Source organism: Geotrypetes seraphini, chromosome 9, assembly GCF_902459505.1.
Source record: "Geotrypetes seraphini chromosome 9, aGeoSer1.1, whole genome shotgun sequence".
In the NCBI taxonomy this organism is placed as follows: Eukaryota; Metazoa; Chordata; class Amphibia; order Gymnophiona; family Dermophiidae; genus Geotrypetes; species Geotrypetes seraphini.
In genome coordinates, this window is record NC_047092.1 from 64,759,210 (window position 1) to 64,781,123 (window position 21,914).

A 21,914-nucleotide genomic window follows, 5' to 3' on the forward strand; every position below is an offset into this window, starting at 1 on the left:
AGTCCATCTCTGAGCCATTTTCAAAGGGGAAACCCAGCCATTTTTTTCTGTTTGGAATTGGCACTAAGATGGACCTTACTTGGGGATGTAATGAGCTAAACATCCCAACATTTTTTTCTGAAAATGCCCCTCCGCATATGTAAGTGTACATGTACCCGCAAATGTGCCAGCAGAGCACCTAAGCATTATTCTGTCATGATTCAGGTGTCATTGGCTCATTGTACATATGGGTGGGATATGGTCATGTACAGGGGCTCCCACTTAAGCACATAACTTTCTTACTCTCTTTGAAAATGAACAAATTTCTTTTTGGTAAGATCTTTTTGTAATACTTCCTTGATAATTCTTGATAATCCGCCTTGACCTGCAAGGTAATGGCGGAATAGAAATCCCTAACGTAATGTAATATTGTAAGTTAAATGTGTCCCTGTCACCATAGGCACCAGCCCGAACATCCCCAATATTTTTGTGACTTCACGTGACTGCAGACACATTGGTACTACTATGATACTACTTTAGTGGTGTACCAAGGGTGGGGGGGGGGGCAGTCCACCCTGGATGCAACTCATTTGGTGTGCTCCAGTCCAGAGTCTGGCTTCTCCATGCTGCAGCCTGCAAGCTATAGGCCACCGGCAGCGTTAATGAGCTGAACACGCTGCCTTTGGCAACCACTGAAGCTTTCACTTCTGCAATGTCCTGGCTCTGCGGGGGAAAGCTTCTGGGACTCCCAGCAAGAGTGTGTGCATCTCATTAATGCTTCTAGAGGCCTGCAATGTATAAGTGGTTGGAGGGAGAGAGAGAGGGAGGGAGGGATAAAGGAGAAAGCCACCAAATTGGAAGGAAGGAAGAAAGTAGGACCACCAGGGAAGTGAAAGGAGAGGAAAGAGAGATGCTAGACCATGGGGAAGGGAAGGGAAGCAGAGAAGAGTAGAGAGATGGATGGGAAGGAGGCAGAAATGCCAGACCATGGGATGGGGGCTGGGACAGAAAAGAAAAAGGAAGAGTGAGGAGAAAGAGATACCAAACCATGGGGGAGGAAGGGAAGCAGAGGAGAGAGATGCCAGAGCATGGAGAGGGGAGGAAAAAGAGAAGTAGAGTTGGAAGGAGACAGGGTTGCCAGACCATGGGGTAGGGTCAGGGAAAAAAAGAGAAGGATGAGAAGAGAGAGAGATGCCAAACCAAAGAGAAGGGGAGAGATGGAGATGAGAGAGATGCCAGTGCATGGGGGGTGGGAGGAGATAGGGAAAGAGAAATCCCAGACCATAGGGTGGGGTGGGAGAGAGAGAGATGGAAAGGAAGATTGAGATACCAGACCTGAGGAGAGAGATGCCAAATCATTGGAAGGAAGAAGAAGGGAAGCAGACAGAGATGCCACACCATGGGGTGGGGTGAAGAAAGGAGAGGAGAGAGTATAGGAGGAGGGGGAGACAGAAAATGGACAGGGGTGAAGCTGGAATGAATCATGTAAAAAAGAGAGTTGGTAGACAGTTTATGGAAGGGACAAAGCAAGAGGGCAGATGCCATATGGAAGGGGAGAGAGGGCAGACAGTGGATGGAAGAGGCTTTGAAAGAGGGCAGATGCCATATGGAAGGAAGAGAGTGAAAAGAAAATGAGGAAAGCAGAAACCATAGCCAACAAAGGTAGAAAAAAAAAATAATTTTTTCTTTATTGCTTTAGGACAAACATGGGCAACTCCATTCCTTGAGGGCTGAAATCCATTCGGGTTTTCAGGATTTCCCCAATGAATATGCACGAGATCTATTTGCATTAACTGCTTTCAATGCATATTTATTGGGGAAATCCTGAAAACTCGATTGGATTCCGGCTCTCGAGGACCAGAATTGCCCACCCCTGCTTTAGGATAAATTAGTGTTATAGCTGTGTTGATAAACATTTATAAATAGAAAATGAAAATAAAGTGATCTTTTTATTATACTAAGGGGTAGTTTTACTAAGGCGCGCTAGCCATTTTAGCTCGCGCTAAATGCTAACGCATCCATAGTATTTAATGGATGCGTTATCATTTAGTGCACACTAATATTTAACACGTGCTAAATTGGCTATCGCGCCTTAGTAAAAGGACCCCTAAGTTTAATATATTTTTGAGTAACTTTCAGAGACCAAAACCTGCTTCCTTGGGTCAGGACAGGATACCATAACTGCAGTATACTGTACTGACCTGAAAAAGGTGGTTTTGGCATCTGAAAGCTGATTGCAAAATGTACTAGTCCAATAAAATGGCATTATCTTATTTTCAATCTTTTGTTTAATTTCTATTTGTAAAGTGGTGATTGGGTGCTTGTTTGTTTTCTCAAATTTACATCTGCTATATTTATATTTTGCACAATATTAGGGGGCATGCATCACTGTTTCTGGCTTCTTAGCAGTTCAGTTTAACTTTTGTCTACATATTTAAAGCTTTCAATAAGTGCAACATAAGATACAATCACTTTACACTTTAACATCACTTAATATTCCATCAAAGTCTAATTCACATCAAATATCCCTCCCCCCCTTATAACTAACAATTATTCTTAAGCATAAGAAAACATAAAATATCCCCACCTCCCCTCCCCACCCTGGACGTGTATGAACAAAGGGAAAAAAATAATATTCATTCTGTACATTATTTTGTTAATGGCTCCCAAACATCCTTAAATTTCTTAAAATGCCCCTGCTGTATGGCTATTAACCACTCCATTTATAGATTTGGTATAACGAATTCCACCAAAAGTTATAATTCAGCCGATCCCAATTTTTCCAGTTTTTCATAATTTACTGTATGGCAACCCCTGTCATAATGAGCAAAAATTTATTATAAGAAGATATTTGGCTCTTAGCTATCATTGATGTACCAATTAATACAGTATCATACGATAATGCCACCGGATTTTCCAGTAAATTGTTCATTTGACCCCCAAACGGATTTCCAAAAGCGAAATATCAATGGACAACAGAATAGTAAATGATCTAAAGTTCCAGCTTCGGGATGACAGTGCCAGCATCTATTAGACTCAGAACTATCTAATTTCTGTAAATGAACTGGGGTCCAAACTGCTCTATGTAACAAAAAAAACACCAAGTTTGTCTCATAGATGCCGACGCCGTACATCTCATCTTCCAAGCCCAAATTCGTGGCCATTGAGACGCAATAATCTGATGCTTTATCTCAGTGCTCCAAATGTCACGAAGACCAGTCTTTGGTTTCTTATTCAAAAATCCAGATATTAATTTATACTTATATGTCTACATAATTCTAATTTTAGTTTGTGATTAGTTATTCCATTCTGGATGAGGGTATATCTGTGTGCTGCGTGAATGAAAGATATGGCTTTCTGTTAGCATTGACTGTTCATCTGGATCAATCTGTACTAATCTGGCTTGTTTAGTTTTACAATGGGTGTATTGATGTTTTAGTGCTCACTGCAGTGCTTAAAATGCTGCCTTTTCCTAGTTACACCCTTGTTGTGTGACTCTTGGATTATTACTAAAAATAATTTTTTCATATAAAAGAGAGGAGGGGGATGTTAAAAAATGATCGGCCCCAGGTGTCAAAAATACTAGGTACGCCACTGATAAGTCTTATTGAATTTGAAAAAAATGTATAATTAATGTTCCGACAAGGATAACATAACATATAACATAACTTTATTCTTCTATACCGCCATAACCGGCTGATTTCGAAGCGGTTTACACCAAAGAAGCCTTTTTATATTTTGATTTTTCTGAAGTGTAATTGGAATTTATAACCTGTGGGAGGGTTTCTCTTCTCATTTTTTACAGAATATAGAGGAATTGCATTTCTGTTTGCAATTTTTCCAGTATTCTACTGCATAAAATGTTTCTCTTTCTGGGGTTCAGGATTTGTCTGCATTTCTAATTTTTAGTTACTTATTCTGTATTTGTTGAGAATCTGTTTTGGTAGCAGAGCGGCTTATGCTGTTTTCCCCATAGGAGGTGATGGTGTATTGATATTCTAGATCTCAACACAGGTCAACACATCATTTTCATCAGAGTTAATGTTGGGTGGGTTTTGTAGTATTTTGCAGTATTTTTCATGCTTTGTGCAAATGCAGTAGGCCATATGATAAAGCCAACACTGATTTATGAAGCAGCGAACCCCCAAGCCTTGAAGGAAAAAGATAAGTTCCAGTTGCCTGTTTATTGTATGAGCTAGAAGAAGGCTTGGACAACCAAAGCACTGTTCCTACAGTGGTTTCATCAATGTTTTGGGCCTGTTTTGGCCAATAAAGGAATGGAATTCAAGGTTCTGTTGATATTGGACAGTGCCCAGACCCACATGAGTTCTACATTGAGGGTGTTGAGATTGTTTACATGCCCCCCAACACATCTCTCACCCAGCCTCTCAACCAGGGGGTAATTAGGACATTCAAGGCATACTACACAAGGTATTCATTGGGGAGGATTGTGCATGCGATGGACGAAGGCCCAAAAGTGGATAACAACATGAAAAAGTGGAAGAACTTCACTATTGCCGATGCCATCAATATTATTGAAAGAGCGGTGAAAGCTGTCAAGCATGTACTGGATGATGAGGAGGAAGACACTGACTGAGTAAGAGATAATTACCGTACAGTACTCTATATAGTACTGGTTCACCCATGGTTAATGTACAGCACTGTGTTATTCAAAAGCTGCAATAAATGTTTTCAACTTAAATTGCAAATCTCATCTTTGTTGTTATTCGCGGTTTCTCCATATTTGCTATGGATTTTAATAGAAAACCACGAGTAACATATGAAAAGTTATTCATGGTTTTTCTGTATTCTCTGTCTTGCTATTCCCCTATCACCGCGAATACGAAGGGAGAAGTGTATGCTAAAACGCTATAAACTAACATTAGTCATAACTTTAAAAGTTTATGTGACTGAAAAAACTAATAACAGGTCTGAAATCATGCTGTGCTGTCAGATTGTGGCATGATGATTCCGAAAAAAAATTAAAGTGCTGCCTCTTCATAATAGACAGGGTTGCTCTTTGAGCCCTTTCAGTTCTGTAATAGCATGACAAGCTTGGTTTATAGGTTCTAAGTATGTTTTTGCAGGATACTGTGGCTGTTTGCCTAAGAGTTTGCTGCTTCTCAGTGCATTGGATTTTTGTGGTATCATCCCAGTTTGAGGTGAGCTCTCCATACCGTCAAGTTCAACAAAATGCAAAGCTATTTCTTTTCTGGTGGTGCCCAGGGGAAGGAGCATATTTGGCATCCCCAATAATTTTGAAAAGTTGGTTCCTAATCCTGCCACATGTAAACCAGCTCTTTGGCTGGTGTAACTGCCGGAGCCTAAATGTTAGGCATATCGATATCAGGTTACATTAGTATTCAATACTGGAAAAACCTTTATAAAATTACCCACATATTGTCTAGCACCATTCATTTTTAGATATAATACTTATTCTCCTAGATGACTTTGTACAGGAATAAAGAGAACCATCTGCTCCTGGCAGAATTCTGTGCAAAAAAATAATTCAAACTTCTGTGCACAAAAATGTAAACACTATTTTTGCTAATTATTATCCAGAATTTCAGTATAATCCAGTATTTTCATTTATAGTAGAGAAGACAAAGAACCTTCAAGTTTTTCATATTTAGAGTAAAGATTGACACAGGGACAAATTTGTCTCCAACCCCGCAGATCTGTCTCCATTCCTGCCCTGTCCCCATGAGTTTTGTCCCTTCCCCATCCCTGCAAGCTCTGTCTTCATCTGCACAAGCCTCGAACACTTTAAAATCACAAGTGTTCAAGGCTTGTACAGATGAGGACAGAGCTTTCAGGGATGGGGTAGGGATGGGGGACAGAACTTGGGACAAGATGGGAATGCAGATAGACCCCACAGGGACAGGGACAAATTGGTCCCCATGTCATTCTATAATCAGAGCGCCTTTTACAAAGTGGTGCTATTAGCATGCACTGAATGCAAAGAAGCCAGTGGCGTAGTCAGGGTGAGTGGTGCCCGGGGTGGTGGTGCCCGTCCCCTGCCCTCTTCTCCGCACCCCTCTGCCCCTTCTTGACCCCCCTGCGTGCACCCTCTTCTCTTCCCCTATACCTTTTTCATTTTCCCTGCCCGCGTTGTGTTGGCTGTCCCTTTGACGTCACTTCTTAGGTGCGAGGCCTGGAAGTGACGTCAGAGAGAGGCAATACCAATGTGGGCAGCAAGTTCGTAATGCTGCTCGTGCAGAGAAAATTAAAGGGGTATGAGGAAAGAGAAGGGACACACACCCGCTGTGGGGGTGGGGGAGTGGGAGAGGTTAGAGGACGGGGTTTTTTTGGTAGGTTTTTTTTTACCCCTACCAAGACCACACCTGGGGCAAAAAAAAACCCTTATTAGGCCACTGGAAGAAGCCCAAGGAAACTGAATGAGCTTTGTTGCACTCAGTGTGCTGCTATTTGGTAGCTTTGTAAAAGTTAATGATTTCATTCTAGCTCCGGGTCAAATATCTCCATCACCCTATGAAGCATCTCTCCTTTCCTCCCCTCCACCATCATTGTCAATATGTATCTTTTTCTTCCCATGAACCCCCTCTCCCTCCCCTCCACCCCTGTGTTTGACATTTCTCCTCCTTCCCTCTTCCCCTCCTCCACATTAAATGTAAGATTTCTCCCTTTCTCACCCCTCTCCACCTCTTTGCTGCATTTCTCCCTTCCTTTACTCCTCCCCATATCCAACAGTTTTTTTTCTCCCTCCATTCCCACCCCCCACCCTGTGTAGCATCTATCTTTCCTTCTTCCCCCTTCCTCCCCACAACTCTCCATGGCTTCAATGGGTCCTGGCAGCAGCAACAATTCCCACACTCTGCCTGCCACTAACCCACAGGACATGGCAGAAGAGAGGCTTCCGGGTTAGCAGTAGGCATGTGGGAATCGCTGTGGATGCCAGGATCCATTGAAGCCACACTTTAGGAATGGAGATGCAGGACCATGGGAGCCCAGCCTGCTCCCCTCAGGCTGGAAAGCATGCTCCCACTGCCTGAGACCTCTTTCCTTCTGTCAGATGCATGAAAAAGGTAAATTCTGCAGAACTGAGGAATTATGTATTGTGCAGTCATGCAGAACTCCACCAGAAGTATATATCTCTACTAGTAGCGACATATCTGCAATTCAGTGGTTCTCGATCAAGTCCTCAGGACATACCTAGCTTTTCTGATTTTGAGGATATCCATAATGAATACGCATGAGAGAAATAAGCATATGATGGAAGCAGAGCATTAGATCTCTCTCATGCATAATCAGTGTGAATATCCTGAAAACCTAACAGGCTAAGTGTGTCCTGGGGCCTAGATTGATACCAGAGCTCTAATGAAAGGTATCGCTATATTTAATTTTGGAGCAGTTTGTCATGTTCTTGTTGTAGCTCTGATACACAAATATCAGAAAAATGACTAAGGAGGAGAGCAAAAGAAGAAGGGTTCAGTGGGAAGAGAAGAACTAGAAGTTGGGGAAAAAGTTTCCGAAGACGTATTGTCTACAGTATTGTATTTGTTTCTGAGGCAATTGCAGGGAATCGTAATCTACATCAAAGTAAATATGTATGAATTTTTAAGTACAGTAGGACTATTAAGGATAAAAGTTATAAAGATTGTGTGGGTTTTCTAACTTGTTCTGGTTTGCCTGATGCAGCAAATAAAGGAATAGCTCCAAGGTACTGCCTTTTTGGAATGAAACTGCCTACTTTAATTTATAGTTCTGCTTTGAGAACACTTGGCTACCTATACAGGATAGAGAGAATAATATATCAAATGTGTTTGGGTTTTTTTTTTTTTAGCTTTCTTTAAGAATAAATTAAATCCCTTGGTTTCTTGTAGGGCTGTTCTGTTCACTCTGACCTCTGTGGTTGTGCTGGTCATCACTACTGATTGGATTAGCTGGGACAAGTTGAACCGTGGATTTCTTCCAAGTGATGAGGTCTCGAGAGCTTTCTTGGCTTCCTTCATCTTGGTCTTTGACCTTCTTATTGTCATGCAGGTACATTGTCTTGATGTTATTTTCATTTTGATTAAGCATGCCATGCCTTCCCTCCCTGTCACTACCAGAGCAAAAAAGCTGTGATAAAGTACAGCAATTTGCACTGCCCCATCGCTGCTAATGATAACATTTTATAATATAATTCTAGGGACTTTGTGAAGAGCCAGTTGTGCTTCCATTATGAGACCATTTACTGCCTTGTTTTGCTTTTATTCCCCGTTATGAATCTGATAAGTTGCCAAATGGGATATTATTTTCTGCCAAAAACTGCACTAAAGAAGAAACCAAGTCATTTAAGTAATTGAAAGCTACACATATATATATATTAAGAATAATGAAACCTCATAGAGAGAATGCAATGCAAGCAAGTTTAAAATTGTTAAAATTTTAACAAGGACAGAGTGGGTTGGCAGAGGCTTGGCAGCAGCAGCGGGCTTGTACTTCCACCCTGGTTTATTAGGCGTGCGCATTGGGCAGCAAAGTCTGGCAGGTGGCAGATTTCCTTCTTTACACAGACATAGAAACATGACAGCAGTTAAAGGCCAAATGGCCCACCCAGTCTGCCATTCACAGCATCCACTATCTCCTCCTCTCCCTAAGAAATCCCATGCATCTGTTCCACGCTTTCTATGAATTCAGTCTTTGTGTCCACTACCACCCTTTTTGTAAAAATGTATTCTCCTAGATTACTCATGAGCCTATCACCTCTTAACTTCATTCCATGCTCTCTCACTCTGGAGTTTCCGTTCAGTTTAAAGAGACTCGCCTCGTGCATATTTATGCCATGTATGTATTTAAATGTCTCTATCATATCTCCCCTATCCATCCCTCCAAAGTATACATATTGAAACCTTCAATTATATCCCAGATGTATGCCTGCCCCCATTGGATCTCAAGAGCTCCAGTAACATACTGCATATCCTCAGACTGCATTAAGTATGGGAATGAAACCTAGACATTGGGCACTGGCTTATTAATCCTTTCTAATGAGAACCGTGAATGCTGGCTTAGGCCTCCGGTTTGCTACTTACTGAGGATAATATTGTATCACTAACTCAGGGTCCAAGGAAGGGAGCAGGTGGCAGAAAGAAATCAGAAGAGACAGGGAGATAGTGGAGGGATCAGTGTTGCTATGGGTTGTGTTTCAGAAGATCAAAGGAGCACAGAGAATGAATGAGGAGATGGAGTAGCAAGGGAGTTTGGAGAAACATCTACCCATGAACTGCTGCTGCAGGAAATGAGAGACTGTGCCCAACTCTTATCAACATCATTGAGCTGGGGGTAGGGAAATAAATTTCCATCCTTGGTGGTAAGTATAGTAAAGTTAAGAAGAGTGCTGTTTAGGAGCAAAGCAGTGGTTCACATTTACGAGGGTCATTTCATAAATAATGCACAGGTTGTGTCACACCCACGCTCTCTGCGAACACCCTGAGGCCGTCGGGTAGTGACATGAAGCTTGTACTGGCGTGTCCCTTTAGAATTAGGGTCACCTTTCAAGTTGGTAGTCGCTGGCAATTGCCCAACTAAGCTTATTCTCCAAGGGTTTTGGAAAAAAATCACACTTTGTCAGAATGGCCTTGGTGAAAACAATAAGCTTTTATTCGGCCACCGGCCGTGGAGTTACTGTGCCGCTCCAGGTTTTCCTGGTAGCATGAATCATCATACAAAACAACCGAAAAAAGTTCATTTCATTCCTGGTCACCAAGCAAGCAGCTCTGGACTTGATATTGGTAAAACACATACAGTCTTGAATATGCCCATGAGGCTAGGCAGTGAAACAGTTAACACAAATAACTTTCTCCTGTAGCTTTGACAGGAAGAGGCATTCCTGTTTGTGACTGAGGAATATGTATGTGCCTGTCCTGCAGGGCATTCACTCTCTCTAGCTGGGTTGAACTTTCTCCCTAGTCCCGAGCAGGCTTTTCCTCAGAGAGGGTTAATTTCACTCTTTCCTACAGGCAGGCAGACTAATTGAATTAGTTAGTTGCTATGGCAATTTCTTTACAGCTGGGCACTTTCACGGAGTGATGGAAGTCAGGAAATTCTGGGGCTTTAAAACTAGCCAGCATACAACCTGGCGTTTGGTTCAGCTATGAACATAACCTGAAGAGGAGAATTACTGTATCCTTTCCACACTTCAGCAAAACAGCATGTGAAATTGCAGTACAGGATTATTTCCCTAGTAACTCCCACAGTCATTAGCTCAAAGAGCAAACAGCAAAATACAGCCTAAACAAGACCTCTGTTCACAGACCTTTTCAGGATATTCAGCTCTCCATCTCCTCTGGCCAGCTTTCCTGTATAGCCCCACTTTCCTCCAACACCAATGGGTTCTGGGGGAAGGAATTCAGTGTCCAAATTACCAGCCTGTTCCTCAGTCATTATCCCAGTCAGTGCTGAGGAACTGCTCAGCCCCGTCCCTGCCTCTGCTCTACTGCCAAGCCTCGTTCTGCTCCACTCCTTCCTCCCTCTTGCTCTCTAACGAGCCTGGGCTTTAAGCTGAGGGGAAGAACCACTCCCCCCTTGGCTTTGGATGGGGGAAGGGAAATTCCTTCCTCAGCCCATGCCGTTTCTCTGAGGGGAAACTGCCTATGAGCTTTCTGCCTTACAGGCTATGGACAATAGCAAGGCAGCTTCTTCCTGCCTGGCTCTGGAACTGCTTCAGGTAAGTCCAAGCCTCCTGTTCTATTCCATTTCATTGTCACTCACCAGGTAGTCAGCTAATTTATTGTCCTGGGCACTGACCTGGTCAGCCCTTCTGTACTGGGGTTTATATACTTTCCTTAATTTCCCTGTGGCAAACCTTGGGAAAGGACGTCCGTTTGTCACAGTTGGCAACAGTGAATGAATGCAATTTCAATAAACCTTGTTTCACTTTCACTTCAGTGCTTGAAGCAGCAGGACATGTGCTTGGGAGCTCTGTAGTGTGGCTGTGATAAATGTGGAAATGAGGCTGCAGGTGTCTTGGCTACTGTATCTATTGACGATCAGAAGTCGTACATTAAGATTGAAACTCTATGTGGCAAAAACCCGACAGAAATCCACAATGCGTTATGTGAAGTTTGTGGTGAGTTAACAGTGGGCAACTCGTTTTCGGAGTGGTCATGTGAGCATAGATGATTAATGAAGACCAGGAAGGCCGAAATCAACGACCGATGAACGATGTGTGAAACTTGTGACTGATGCTCTTGAACAAGATCATTGTGCGACATGCAAGGAACTTTCTGACACCACAGGGATTCCACTGACATCAGTATACCGAATTCTGACATGATTTAAAAATGGTAAAAAATTTATGCGCGATGGGTCCCCCTCTTCTTGACTGCTGAACAGCAGCAGAGATGCCTAGGACAATGCAACTGTGCTGAAACAAATATTCGATGTTGAAGATCAGGCATTCTTGAATCACATTGTTGCTATTGATGAAATGTAGGTCAGAGGACTTTGAGCTGGAGCTGAAATCACAATTCAATGAGTGGACTCTCCATCTTCCCCATGACCAAAAAAATTTCGACGAGCTCAATCAAAAGTCAAACAAATGATGATTTTTGCTTATGATCATGAAGGCATCATCATCACAGACAAAGTTCCATGTGGAAAAATTGTCACAGCAGTGTATTATGATAATATTTTGCAAAAAATGCACAAACCCCCAACCTCAGTTGCTCTTGACTGGGCCACTCATTCTTCACGACAATGCTCGCCCGCACATTGAAAAACTACGTGAATATGGCTGGGAGGTGTTACCTCATGCTCCCTATAGTCCAGACATGAGTCCACCAGACTTTGACATTTTTCCAAAAGTTGAAACAACCTATGTGTGGACATCGTTTTGCATCTCTGGAAGAGCTTTCTTCCATCGTTGCCCGAGCCATTCGGCAACTGAACAAAAACTGTGTCTTGGATGGGAATAATGAAGCTTCCCAGATGTTAGGGACTCAGTCATTGCAAAGCAGGGAGACTATATTGAAGGATTGTAAAAAAATACTTGAAAAAAAAAAATAAAACATGTAAATTAATAAAAAAAATAGTGTGCATTATTTATGAAATGGCCCTCATATAATATATTTATTTATTCATATATTTACCTATTTATATTCTGGCTATAATTAAACAGATCACAATAAAAAACAATCATATACTTCACCTTATACAAAAGAGCTATCCCTCTAGTAGCTAAAGTACAGTATTTTGTAGTAACTCGTCATACAAGTATATGAAATTTTTTTTAAAAATGAAAATTCTCTCAACACTTTCAAACTTTGCCTTTCCTTTACCCTCTTCTGAGGCAAATGTGTACATAAGGAGTGACATAGAAATATTTTACATTACATTAGAGATTTCTATTCCGCCATTGCCTTGCGGTTCAAGACGGATTACAAAAGAATTACAAAAAACGTATTACAAGAAGAAGATATCTGGTAATTTCTAGAGGAGATAAAGAGTTGAAGAGGTTGCTTTGGGGAGTTGGGAAGTGGTATTGGGGAGTGGGAAGTTGCTAGCAGTATTAAGTCATTTGTAGGAATTTTCTTGAAAAGTAGGGGTCTTTATTTCTTTTCAGAATGTTTTGTAGTCTGGGATCATAATCAGTAGATTGGAGATTGGTTGTCGAGTTTTGCTGCTTGTGTGGCTAGGAGCCATTATATTGTTTTTTCCGTTTGAATTCTTTTGATAGGAGGCTGCAATGAATGGAGTGTGGGTTTTCCTATGTCTAGTTGATGTAGTTTGGATGAGGCGGTTGTTCTAGGTAGGTTGGGCTGTCATCGTTTATGGTTTTAAATAGCAGGCAGTAGAATTTGATAGTATTCTTGCCAGAATTGGTTTACTAATTAAGCACATAACTTGAATTTACACATGATAACAGCAGGTTAGTAAATAAAAGCCCTTAGATTAACATAGTAACTTAGTAAATGACGACAGATAAAGACCCAAATGTCCATCCAGTCTGCCCATCCTGATTCAATTTAAATTAAAAAAAAAAATAAAAATTCTTCTTAGCTATTTCTGGGCAGAATTATAAGCTCTACCCGGTATTGTGCTTGGGCTCCAACTGCTGAAGTCTCCGTCAAAGCTCACTTCAGCCCATCCACACCCTCCCAGCCATTGAAACCCTCCATAGCCCATCAATCAACCCAAAGGCCAGTGAACTCCAATGTGGAGCCCCAGGACTGCATGCGGCCCCTGAAGTTCTACATTGGCTGAATTACTCTTCAAAATCCTGTGAATGCGTTAATTTCAATCTTGCCCACTTGATATACTAACTTCTAACAATCTCCTAAGTTTGTTTCTTAGGGCGTCGATTTATGGAATTTGCTACTGCTGGCAACCCAAAATGAAGTGAAATTTTAAAATATATCCTTGAAGTATGGAAGAATCAATATTAGTATTCATTTTTAATGTTTAATACCCAGTAATACTAGTAATAATGTGTAAGCTTGAAATCTTTTGGTGGCCCTCAGATCTTTCTTGCATTCACACTGCGGCCCTTTACAAGAAAAAGGTTGGAGATCACTGTGCTTAGCCTTTTGGCCTGGATTTTCTAACCAGCACCATTGTCAGTGGCTGCCTTAAAAGCAGGCAACTGATCATTTGTTAATCAAGCAACAGCACCACCTCTGGAAAAGGTAGGCGCTGGAAATGTAGGCCAGGGTTATCCAGGCCTACATTTCTGGCACCTACCTTTTTATGTGAATCACACCTTCTAGGTGCTTTACTGCGCCTAATGCCACTTCTGGCGTTACAGGCTATATCCACATTCTTGTTTCAATTCACTTATTCAGAGTATAGCAGTGGTCTCAAACTTGAAGCCCGGGAGCCACATGCGGCCTGCCAGGTACTATTTTGAGGCCCTCAGTATGTTGATCATAATCACAGAAGTAAAATAAAACAGTTTCTTGATCATATGTCTCTTTAGCTATAAATTAAAATATTATTATTAAGACTTAGCTAAAAGGAAAGATTTATAAACTATGAAAAGTTTTACCTCATGCAAAATTGCCATTTCTTTGAATGGCTGGTTATACTAAGAAGAAGCTTAGCTGTAATGTCCAGTTCCCCCGACCTTGAGAAAGTTAGGCGAAACGCCGTCGGGAAAGGGGAATGGACTTTGAATATAGCTAAGTCTATTATTTATATTATATTATATAAAATAAATTGAAATAAGTAAATAGTTGGGAAATAGTACTTGGAAATCATGAAGAAATCTATCTAATGGTGGATATCTGAATTCCTAAGATGTACTATTGTAAAGAAAACTGGACTAAAGAAAGAATTTATAAAACACTGATTTCTTTAATAAGACATTAAACTATTTTTTCTGAGGCCCTCCAAGTACCTGCAAATCCAAAATGTGGCCCTGCCAAAGGGTTTGAGTTTGAGACCATTGGAGTATAGTATCCAAGGAAAATTCACACACACACACTGTACTCTGAAATTGAGAATTCGGACCTAGGTGTTATAGCTCTATGAACAAACTTTCCACATACACCTTTCTTGTCATTGGTCACAATAAACTTTCAATTGTATGCTCTATCTGCACATATCAAAAACAAGAAAGAAACTGCAGAATGGAATGTACAATGTGCAGAAATCTTTATTTAAAAAGCATACAAAATTGTAATCCTTAAAAAATGGCTCTCGTATACATGGAATACAGACCCAACACGGTCTGTGTTTTGGGAGAAACACTCCTTCCTCAGGGGTCCGGGATGACTAATGTATCACATGTAGAGAGTGAATGTGGAAAACAAGGTTGTGTTAAAATCATCAAATTTTTGTATTGAAGCAAGAAATTCCCTTTCTGAGGCAGACACTCAGAGTGAGTACAACTACTGAAAGTGAAAGGCACATAGCTACAGAAAGTAGGGTTAAATAGCCAGTTCTCTCAAAAAAAAAAAAAAAATGAAGGTCAATGGTGGCATACCACAGGGACTGGTACAGAGACTGGTGCTTTTTAACATGTTTAGAAATGATCTGGAAAGAAGTGAGGAAATCAAATGTGCAAATGACATAAAATTATTCAAAGCTGGGAAAATGCACATGGAGTGTGAGACTTTGCAGGAGGATTTGGGAAGACTGGAAGACCAGGCATCTACATGGCATATTAAATTTAATGTAGACAAGTGATGGGCATGGGAATTAGCAACCCAAAATTATTACTACTCAATGCTGCAGTAAGTTCCAACATAGGAATCATCACTTATGGAAAATATGTTGAAATGTTCTGCTTGGGTTGCAGCAGCAACCAAAAAATACAAACAGAATTGTAGGAATTATTAGGAAAAACCCGCAATAAAACAAAAAAATATATATAATTCTTCTGTTTTTCCACAGTAAGGACCACATCTTGAGAATTGTCTGCAATTCAGGTTCCATGCCTCAGAAATGATGTAGTGAAATTAGAACAGGGTACAGTAGTCGGCCCAAATGACTAAGAGGATGGAACTCATTTCATATAAGGAGAGCCTATAGAAGTTACAGCGCTTCAGCTTGGGGAAGAAATAGCTGAAGGGCAGATATGATAGAGGTGTATAAAATCCTGAGTGGAGTGGAACAAGCAAACTAGAGAACATGCCATGTTGCTACACAGTTGGCACATTTAAAACAAGTAGGAGAAAATGTTTTTTCACACAACAAGTAGTTAAGCTCTGGAGCGCATTGCTGAAAGATGTAACATAGTAACATAGTAGATGACGGCAGATAAAGACCCGAATGGTCCATCCAGTCTGCCCAACCTGATTCAATTTAAATTTTTTAATTTTTTCTTCTTAGCTTTACCCAGTACTGTGCTTGGGTTCCAACTGCCGAAATCTCTGTTAAGACTTACTCCAGCCCATCTACACCCTCCCAGCCATTGAAGCCCTCCCCTGCCCATCCTCCTCCAAACGGCCATACACAGACACAGACCGTACAAGTCTGCCCAGTAACTGGCCTAGTTCAATCTTTAATATTATTTTCTGATTCTAAATCTTCTGTGTTCATCCCACGCTTCTTTGAACTCAGTCACAGTTTTACTCTCCACCACCTCTCTCGGGAGCGCATTCCAGGCATCCACCACCCTCTCCGTAAAGTAGAATTTCCTAACATTGCCCCTGAGATCTACCACCCCTCAACCTCAAATTATGTCCTCTGGTTTTACCATTTTCCTTTCTCTGGAAAATATTTTGTTTCTACGTTAATACCCTTTAAGTATTTGAACGTCTGAATCATAATCCCCTGTCTCTCCTTTCCTCTAGGGTATACATATTCAGGGCTTCCAGTCTCTCCTCATACGTCTTTCTGGCGCAAGCCTCCTATCATTTTCGTTTGCCCTCCTCTGGACCGCCTCAAGTCTTCTTACGTCTTTCGCCAGATACGGTCTCTAAAACTGACAACAATAGCTCCAAGTGGGGCCTCACCAATGACCTGTACAGGGGCATCAACACCTCTTCCTTCTACTGACTATGCCTCTCTTTATACAGCCCAGAATCCTTCTGGCAGCAGCCACTGCCTTGTCACACTGTTTTTTGCCTTTAGATCTTCGGACACTAATCACCCCAAGGTCCCTCTCCCCGTCCGTGCCTATCAGCTTCTCTCCTCCAAGCATATACGGTTCCTTCCTATTATAATCCCCAAATGCATTACTCTGCATTTCTTTGCATTGAATTTTAGTTGCCAGGCATTAGACCATTCCTCTAAACTTTTGCAGATCCTTTTTCATATTTTCCACTCCCTCTTCGGTGTCTACTCTGTTACAAATCTTGGTATCATCTGCAAAAAGGCACACTTTTCCCTTCTAACCCTTCAGCAAATGTCACTTACATACATATTGAACAGGATGTGGTAAAAAAACAACAGTTAATGTAGCTCTATTTAAAAAAAAGGTTTAAATAAATTCCTATAGATGAAGTCTATAAACTATTGTTATAGTTGACCTAGGAAAAAGCTACTGCTTATCCATGTAGAAAGGAGCATGAAATCTTGCTAATTTTTGGGTTCCTGCCGGGTTCTTATGGCCTTTATTGGCCACTTTTAGAAACAGGAAGCTGGTCTGGATAGACCTTTAATCTAACCCATCCATCACCGTATCATCTATAAAACTCTATTATTGACTGTTATAACAAGAAACACTGGACAGCCAGAATTCATTAATAAATTTTTGATACCGTACGCTATATCGCGTTTTTCTTCGTTCCTCGGAGCAAAATTTATTAGCAATCCCAACCTTGAACCATATTAACACTAGAAGAAACACTATCTTTTCAGTAGTTGCCTCAACCCTCTGGAATTCAGCACCAAATGCTCTAAGAGAGATAACCAATCTTGAGAAATTTAAATCTTTTCTTAAAACATTTTTTTCAAAGATGCCTTTCAAGTGTAAATGACCTTTTAAGGATTTTAATTTTTTTTAATCTTTTATAAGTCCACTCGTATTGGGCTTACTGGTTTTTAATCCCTCTCTTTTGTTTATACCTTTATATCATACTTTTCTTTAATCATTGTAGTTCTCCCCTTTTTTCCACTCATACCCATTTGTCTAATCGTGTATGTCATTGTTTTATCTAATCTTGTATGTTTATTTTGTTAAAGTTATGTTTAATTATATTATCTGTTTTTACCCTACTTAAAAATGTATAACCAACTTGAAATAAATGATAAGGTGGTATATCACATTATTAATAAACTTGAAACAACTCATATGTTCTTTTCAGAATAGGTGCCACATACCATCTACAACAGGGATCTCAAAGTCCCTCCTTGAGGGCCGCAATCCAGTCGAGTTTTCAGGATTTCCCCAATGAATATGCATGAGATCTATGTGCTTGCACTACTTTCAATGCATATCATTGGGGAAATCCTGAAAACCCAACTGGATTGCGGCTCTCAAGGAGGGATTTTGAGATCCCTGATCTACAAGGTAAAATCACCCTCATACTGTTGCCACACGATAAAGGCTCTGGATATGGCCAAAATAGCCTTTTGCATATATGAGATGGTTTTGTTTTTCAGCAGCTCATTCAAGCAAAATTTAAATAAGCTACATGCAAAGCTTTTTTTTTCTGCAAAGCACGTTGCAAAGTGGCTTTACTAAAATGGACATCATGTGGAAAATAGCACAAAATGACAAAACAGGTTTTTTTCTTTCTCTGTTTCTTGCTATTTTTTCCACATGAAGCCTATTTTGCAAAGTCATTTCACCCTTGAGTACATCAACCTGTTTATCTGTTACCTGCTTGCTTTCCATTTTTCCAGCTTGTTAGAAATGCAGTCTTCTCTTTGTTTGAAAAGTTCTGTAGAACCCCACTTTTAATTACCCACATTTTTATCCAGCAAGATAAGACACACATTATTATCCTGGCACAGATAAGATACCATTCACAAGATTGTTATAAGGCTTCCTGTTAATGTTTGTTTTATGCCAAAGAATAGCAAAGAGAAGCCAGATTATGGAAACAATTTCTATGTGTTTTTTGTTTTCAGGTTGCAGAAAAGTATGTATTAAGTGAAGACAACAGTTAGCTTCTGTTAGATCAGATGGTACTGCCTCATTCTATTTGCTGTATTGCCTGTCATTTTAGGCACAACTTAATAAAAATTTATCACATCAATGACTTCTGACTAGTTTTGAGATAAGTGATTTTTGAGTACAATACTTTCAGAAAGGCTTGCCAAAATGCAGGTTGTTTTGAATGTATATTAAAATTGATTGTCACAGTGGGACCTTCATGTCAATTTGCCTTGATCAAATGTGCTTGATTACGTGAATGTTATTTTTTGGGTGCTTTTGAGGGGTTATTATACCCAATGTCAACTCTATTATAGTGGAGGAATAACTTCTGATCTTTGTGTAAAATGTGGGAGGGCTCGCAATACTTTAGAGCAGGGCTGCCCAAGTCCAGTCCTCGAGATCTACTGGCAGGCCAGGTTTTCAGGATATCTACAATGAACATGCATGAGAGAGATTTGCATACCAAGAAGGCAGTGCAGGCAAATCTCTCTCATGCATATTCATTGTGGATATCTTGAAAAACCTGGCCTAGACAGTAGATCTCGAAGACCAGACTTGGGCAGCCCTGCTTTAGAACATTATTATGGGCAGTGTCCTTGTATCAGTGTCTATTGGAAACGTATTGTGGGATTATGCGGAGGATCATCCATTCTCCTATAGTGGGCACAGATTCCCAGCTGGTCTTGGGATGTACCGAGAGCTTTTGGGTCTTTGCTTTTCAAACTCTGTTATATCGGAAAAATGAGCTTGATGGCGCGCAAATGTATCTTGCTAACCTAAACTAAACTAAACCTTAAGGGTTATATACCACATCCTCTCCATAATTATAGAGCTCAGCACAGTTTACAAGAGCTTAATATAGGAAGGAATAACATAATGGGTTTTTGAGGTTGAGTACAGGGGGGAGGAGAGCATTACATTTTTGTGAAAAGCCTAGTTTTTCAGGTGCTTAAGGAATAGTTGGAAGGAGCCCTGATTGCAATCCTGGACATCTAATACTGTGCCCACCTATTGGCACTGGCATAATTTATTGTATCAATTAGCCAGCTGGGAGGCTTGCAATGTCCGGGGGAAAATGGAAGGGAAAAGTGACTCTATTTGAAAAGTCTGGGGACACTATCTAGTGCAGCTACACCACAGGGGCAGAAGTGCAATACTTAATGAACTCTAAAATGACGCGTTTCTGGTTAACTGGAAAGGATTCTGGTTCTATTGCATATGGTGGGAGATGGATGGGATACCACCTAGGAGGGGGGTAGTTCTTGGGTGAGTTGGGGGATTTGGAATTTGTTTTATTGGTACTAATTGTATCTTGTAAAAACATTTGATGACTTGTACTGGTTGTGTTGCTTTCTGCGTTTCTTTGTCATCAATAAAATTGTTTAAACATAAAAATTGACAATTGCAAAAAGAAAATGCTAAAAATGAAATCAACATGAAATATGCGTGGACATCATGATTTGATTTTAATATATCACTAAATACCGAAGTGCTATAGCGGTTTACAATTGTAAAAACAGCTCATTATAACAAGATACAAACTTAATCACATCTTATTGTGCAACAATTATTATTATACTATACCAGGGGTACCAGTCGGGTTTTCAGGATTTCCCAATGAATATGCATTGAAAGCAGTGCATGCAAATAGATCTCAATGCATATTCATTGGGGAAATCCTGAAAAGCAAAACTATCTCATATATGCAGAAGGCTATTTTGGCCTTCTCCAGAGCCTTTATTGTGTGGCAACAGTATGAGGGGTGATTTTAACTTGTAGATCAGGAATCTCAAAATCCTCCTTGAGAGCCGCAATCCAGTCGGGTTTTCAGGATTTCCCCAATGAATATGCATTGAAAGTAGTGCATGCACATAGATCTCTTGCGTATTCATTGGGAAAATCCTGAAAACCCGACTGGAATACGGCTCTCGAGGACCGGAGTTCCCTACCCCTGTACTATACCATCACATCCATAGAACCCACCCCAATATAATAATCACTAATTGCAACCCTCATTATCAAATCCATTCATTATAGAAAAGACCTCAATAAATAGCTGTTACCCAAAGCATTCTGACTCTCCTGACTGTCCGTGTTATAGTGTTCATTCCAGGTCTGGCTTTAGGAAACAATTTGGTATTTCTTAGTGAATACATAACTAATTTGTGCAGCCTTCCATATCCTTCTATAGGGCTCCTTACAATGTGTCATATTAGTTTTGGATTTGGTTTTTTTTTTGTTCGTTGTACAGGTCTGCACCAATACTTTTGCCATTCTGTTTCTCATTCACTTTTCCCTTTTAATAAAGGAATGCAGTTAAGACAAAATACAATCATGTCAGGAGGTTGCCTGTCCTTGGAATTTAATCACTAAGGGGCCCTTTTACTAAGATGTGCTAAACGATTTAGCGCATGCTAAATGCTAAGGCGCCCATAATATTCTATCGATGCTTTAGCATTTAGCACATGCTAAATAGATTAGCACACCTTAGTAAAAGGACCCCTAAGATAAGTGTACTTCTATGCAAAAAGTTGAATCGGCTGAGCTCACTGTGAAGACCTGCTTCTATTTAGAGGTGTATGAGTGGATTCTTTTGTACTTTTTTGGAGTCTTGAGTCGATTGTTCCCATTAGAATGCAGTGGACACCACAGTTATTATATAAAGATAATTGTAAGAAAATAACATATAGTAAAACTGAATCAATCTACTAAGAGCGACTAAGAATGGTTAAGGGTCTTGAGGACTTGCCGTACAGTGAAAGATTAGAGAAACTGGCCTCTTCTCCCTTGAGCAGAGGAGATTGAGAGGGAACATGATTGAAACATTCAAGATACTGAAGGGTAATAGACTTAGTAGATAAAGGACAGGTTGTTCACCCTCTCCAAGGTAGGGAGAATGAGAAAGCACTCTCTAAAATTGAAAGGGGATAGATTCCGTACGAATGTAAGGAAGTTCTTCTTCACTCAGAGAGTGGTAGAAAACTAGGATGCTCTTCCGGAGTCTGTCGTAGGGGAAAACACCCTCCAGGAATTCAAGACAAAGTTAGACAAGTTCTTGCTGAACCAGAACGTACGCAGGTAGGGCTAGTCTCAGTTAGGGCGCTGGGTCTTTGACCAAGGGCCACCGGCGTGAGTGGACTGCTGGGCATGATAGACCACTGGTCTGACCCAACAGCAGCAATTCTTAATGTTCTATACTATACTAACTCAAGCAACCAGCAAAAAAAGAAATCAAAGAAATACATGTAATACTTTAAATAAAAATAAAAATCAATTTCTGGTGGAAATTTAAGTGTAAGCTTGGGCACACCTGAGTATACCCACGCATTGCCTACTACATGTCCAGTAGTTTGTCTGGAACAGTTTATGGTATGGCATAGTATGGAGTATAGTATTAGGCCTATTTAATAGTAACTCTCAATCAACCAGAAACTACATTTATCTG

The 21,914-nt window shown here is 40.5% G+C and overlaps 1 protein-coding gene across 7 annotated transcripts in view; it reads left to right on the top strand.

Annotated features, from left to right (window-relative positions):
• TMEM117 (transmembrane protein 117) overlaps positions 1-21,914 on the top strand; it is a 649,075-nt gene that overhangs the window by 330,723 nt on the left and 296,438 nt on the right. For all 7 annotated transcript variants that reach the window (XR_004540699.1, XM_033959428.1, XM_033959427.1 and 4 more), the window contains exon 6: positions 7,824-7,983. Coding sequence is in view for 6 of the 7 variants with exons in the window: in XM_033959428.1 (XP_033815319.1) it covers positions 7,824-7,983 (160 nt within the window). In the remaining variant the exon portion in view is untranslated. The remainder of the gene's footprint in view (positions 1-7,823; positions 7,984-21,914) is intronic.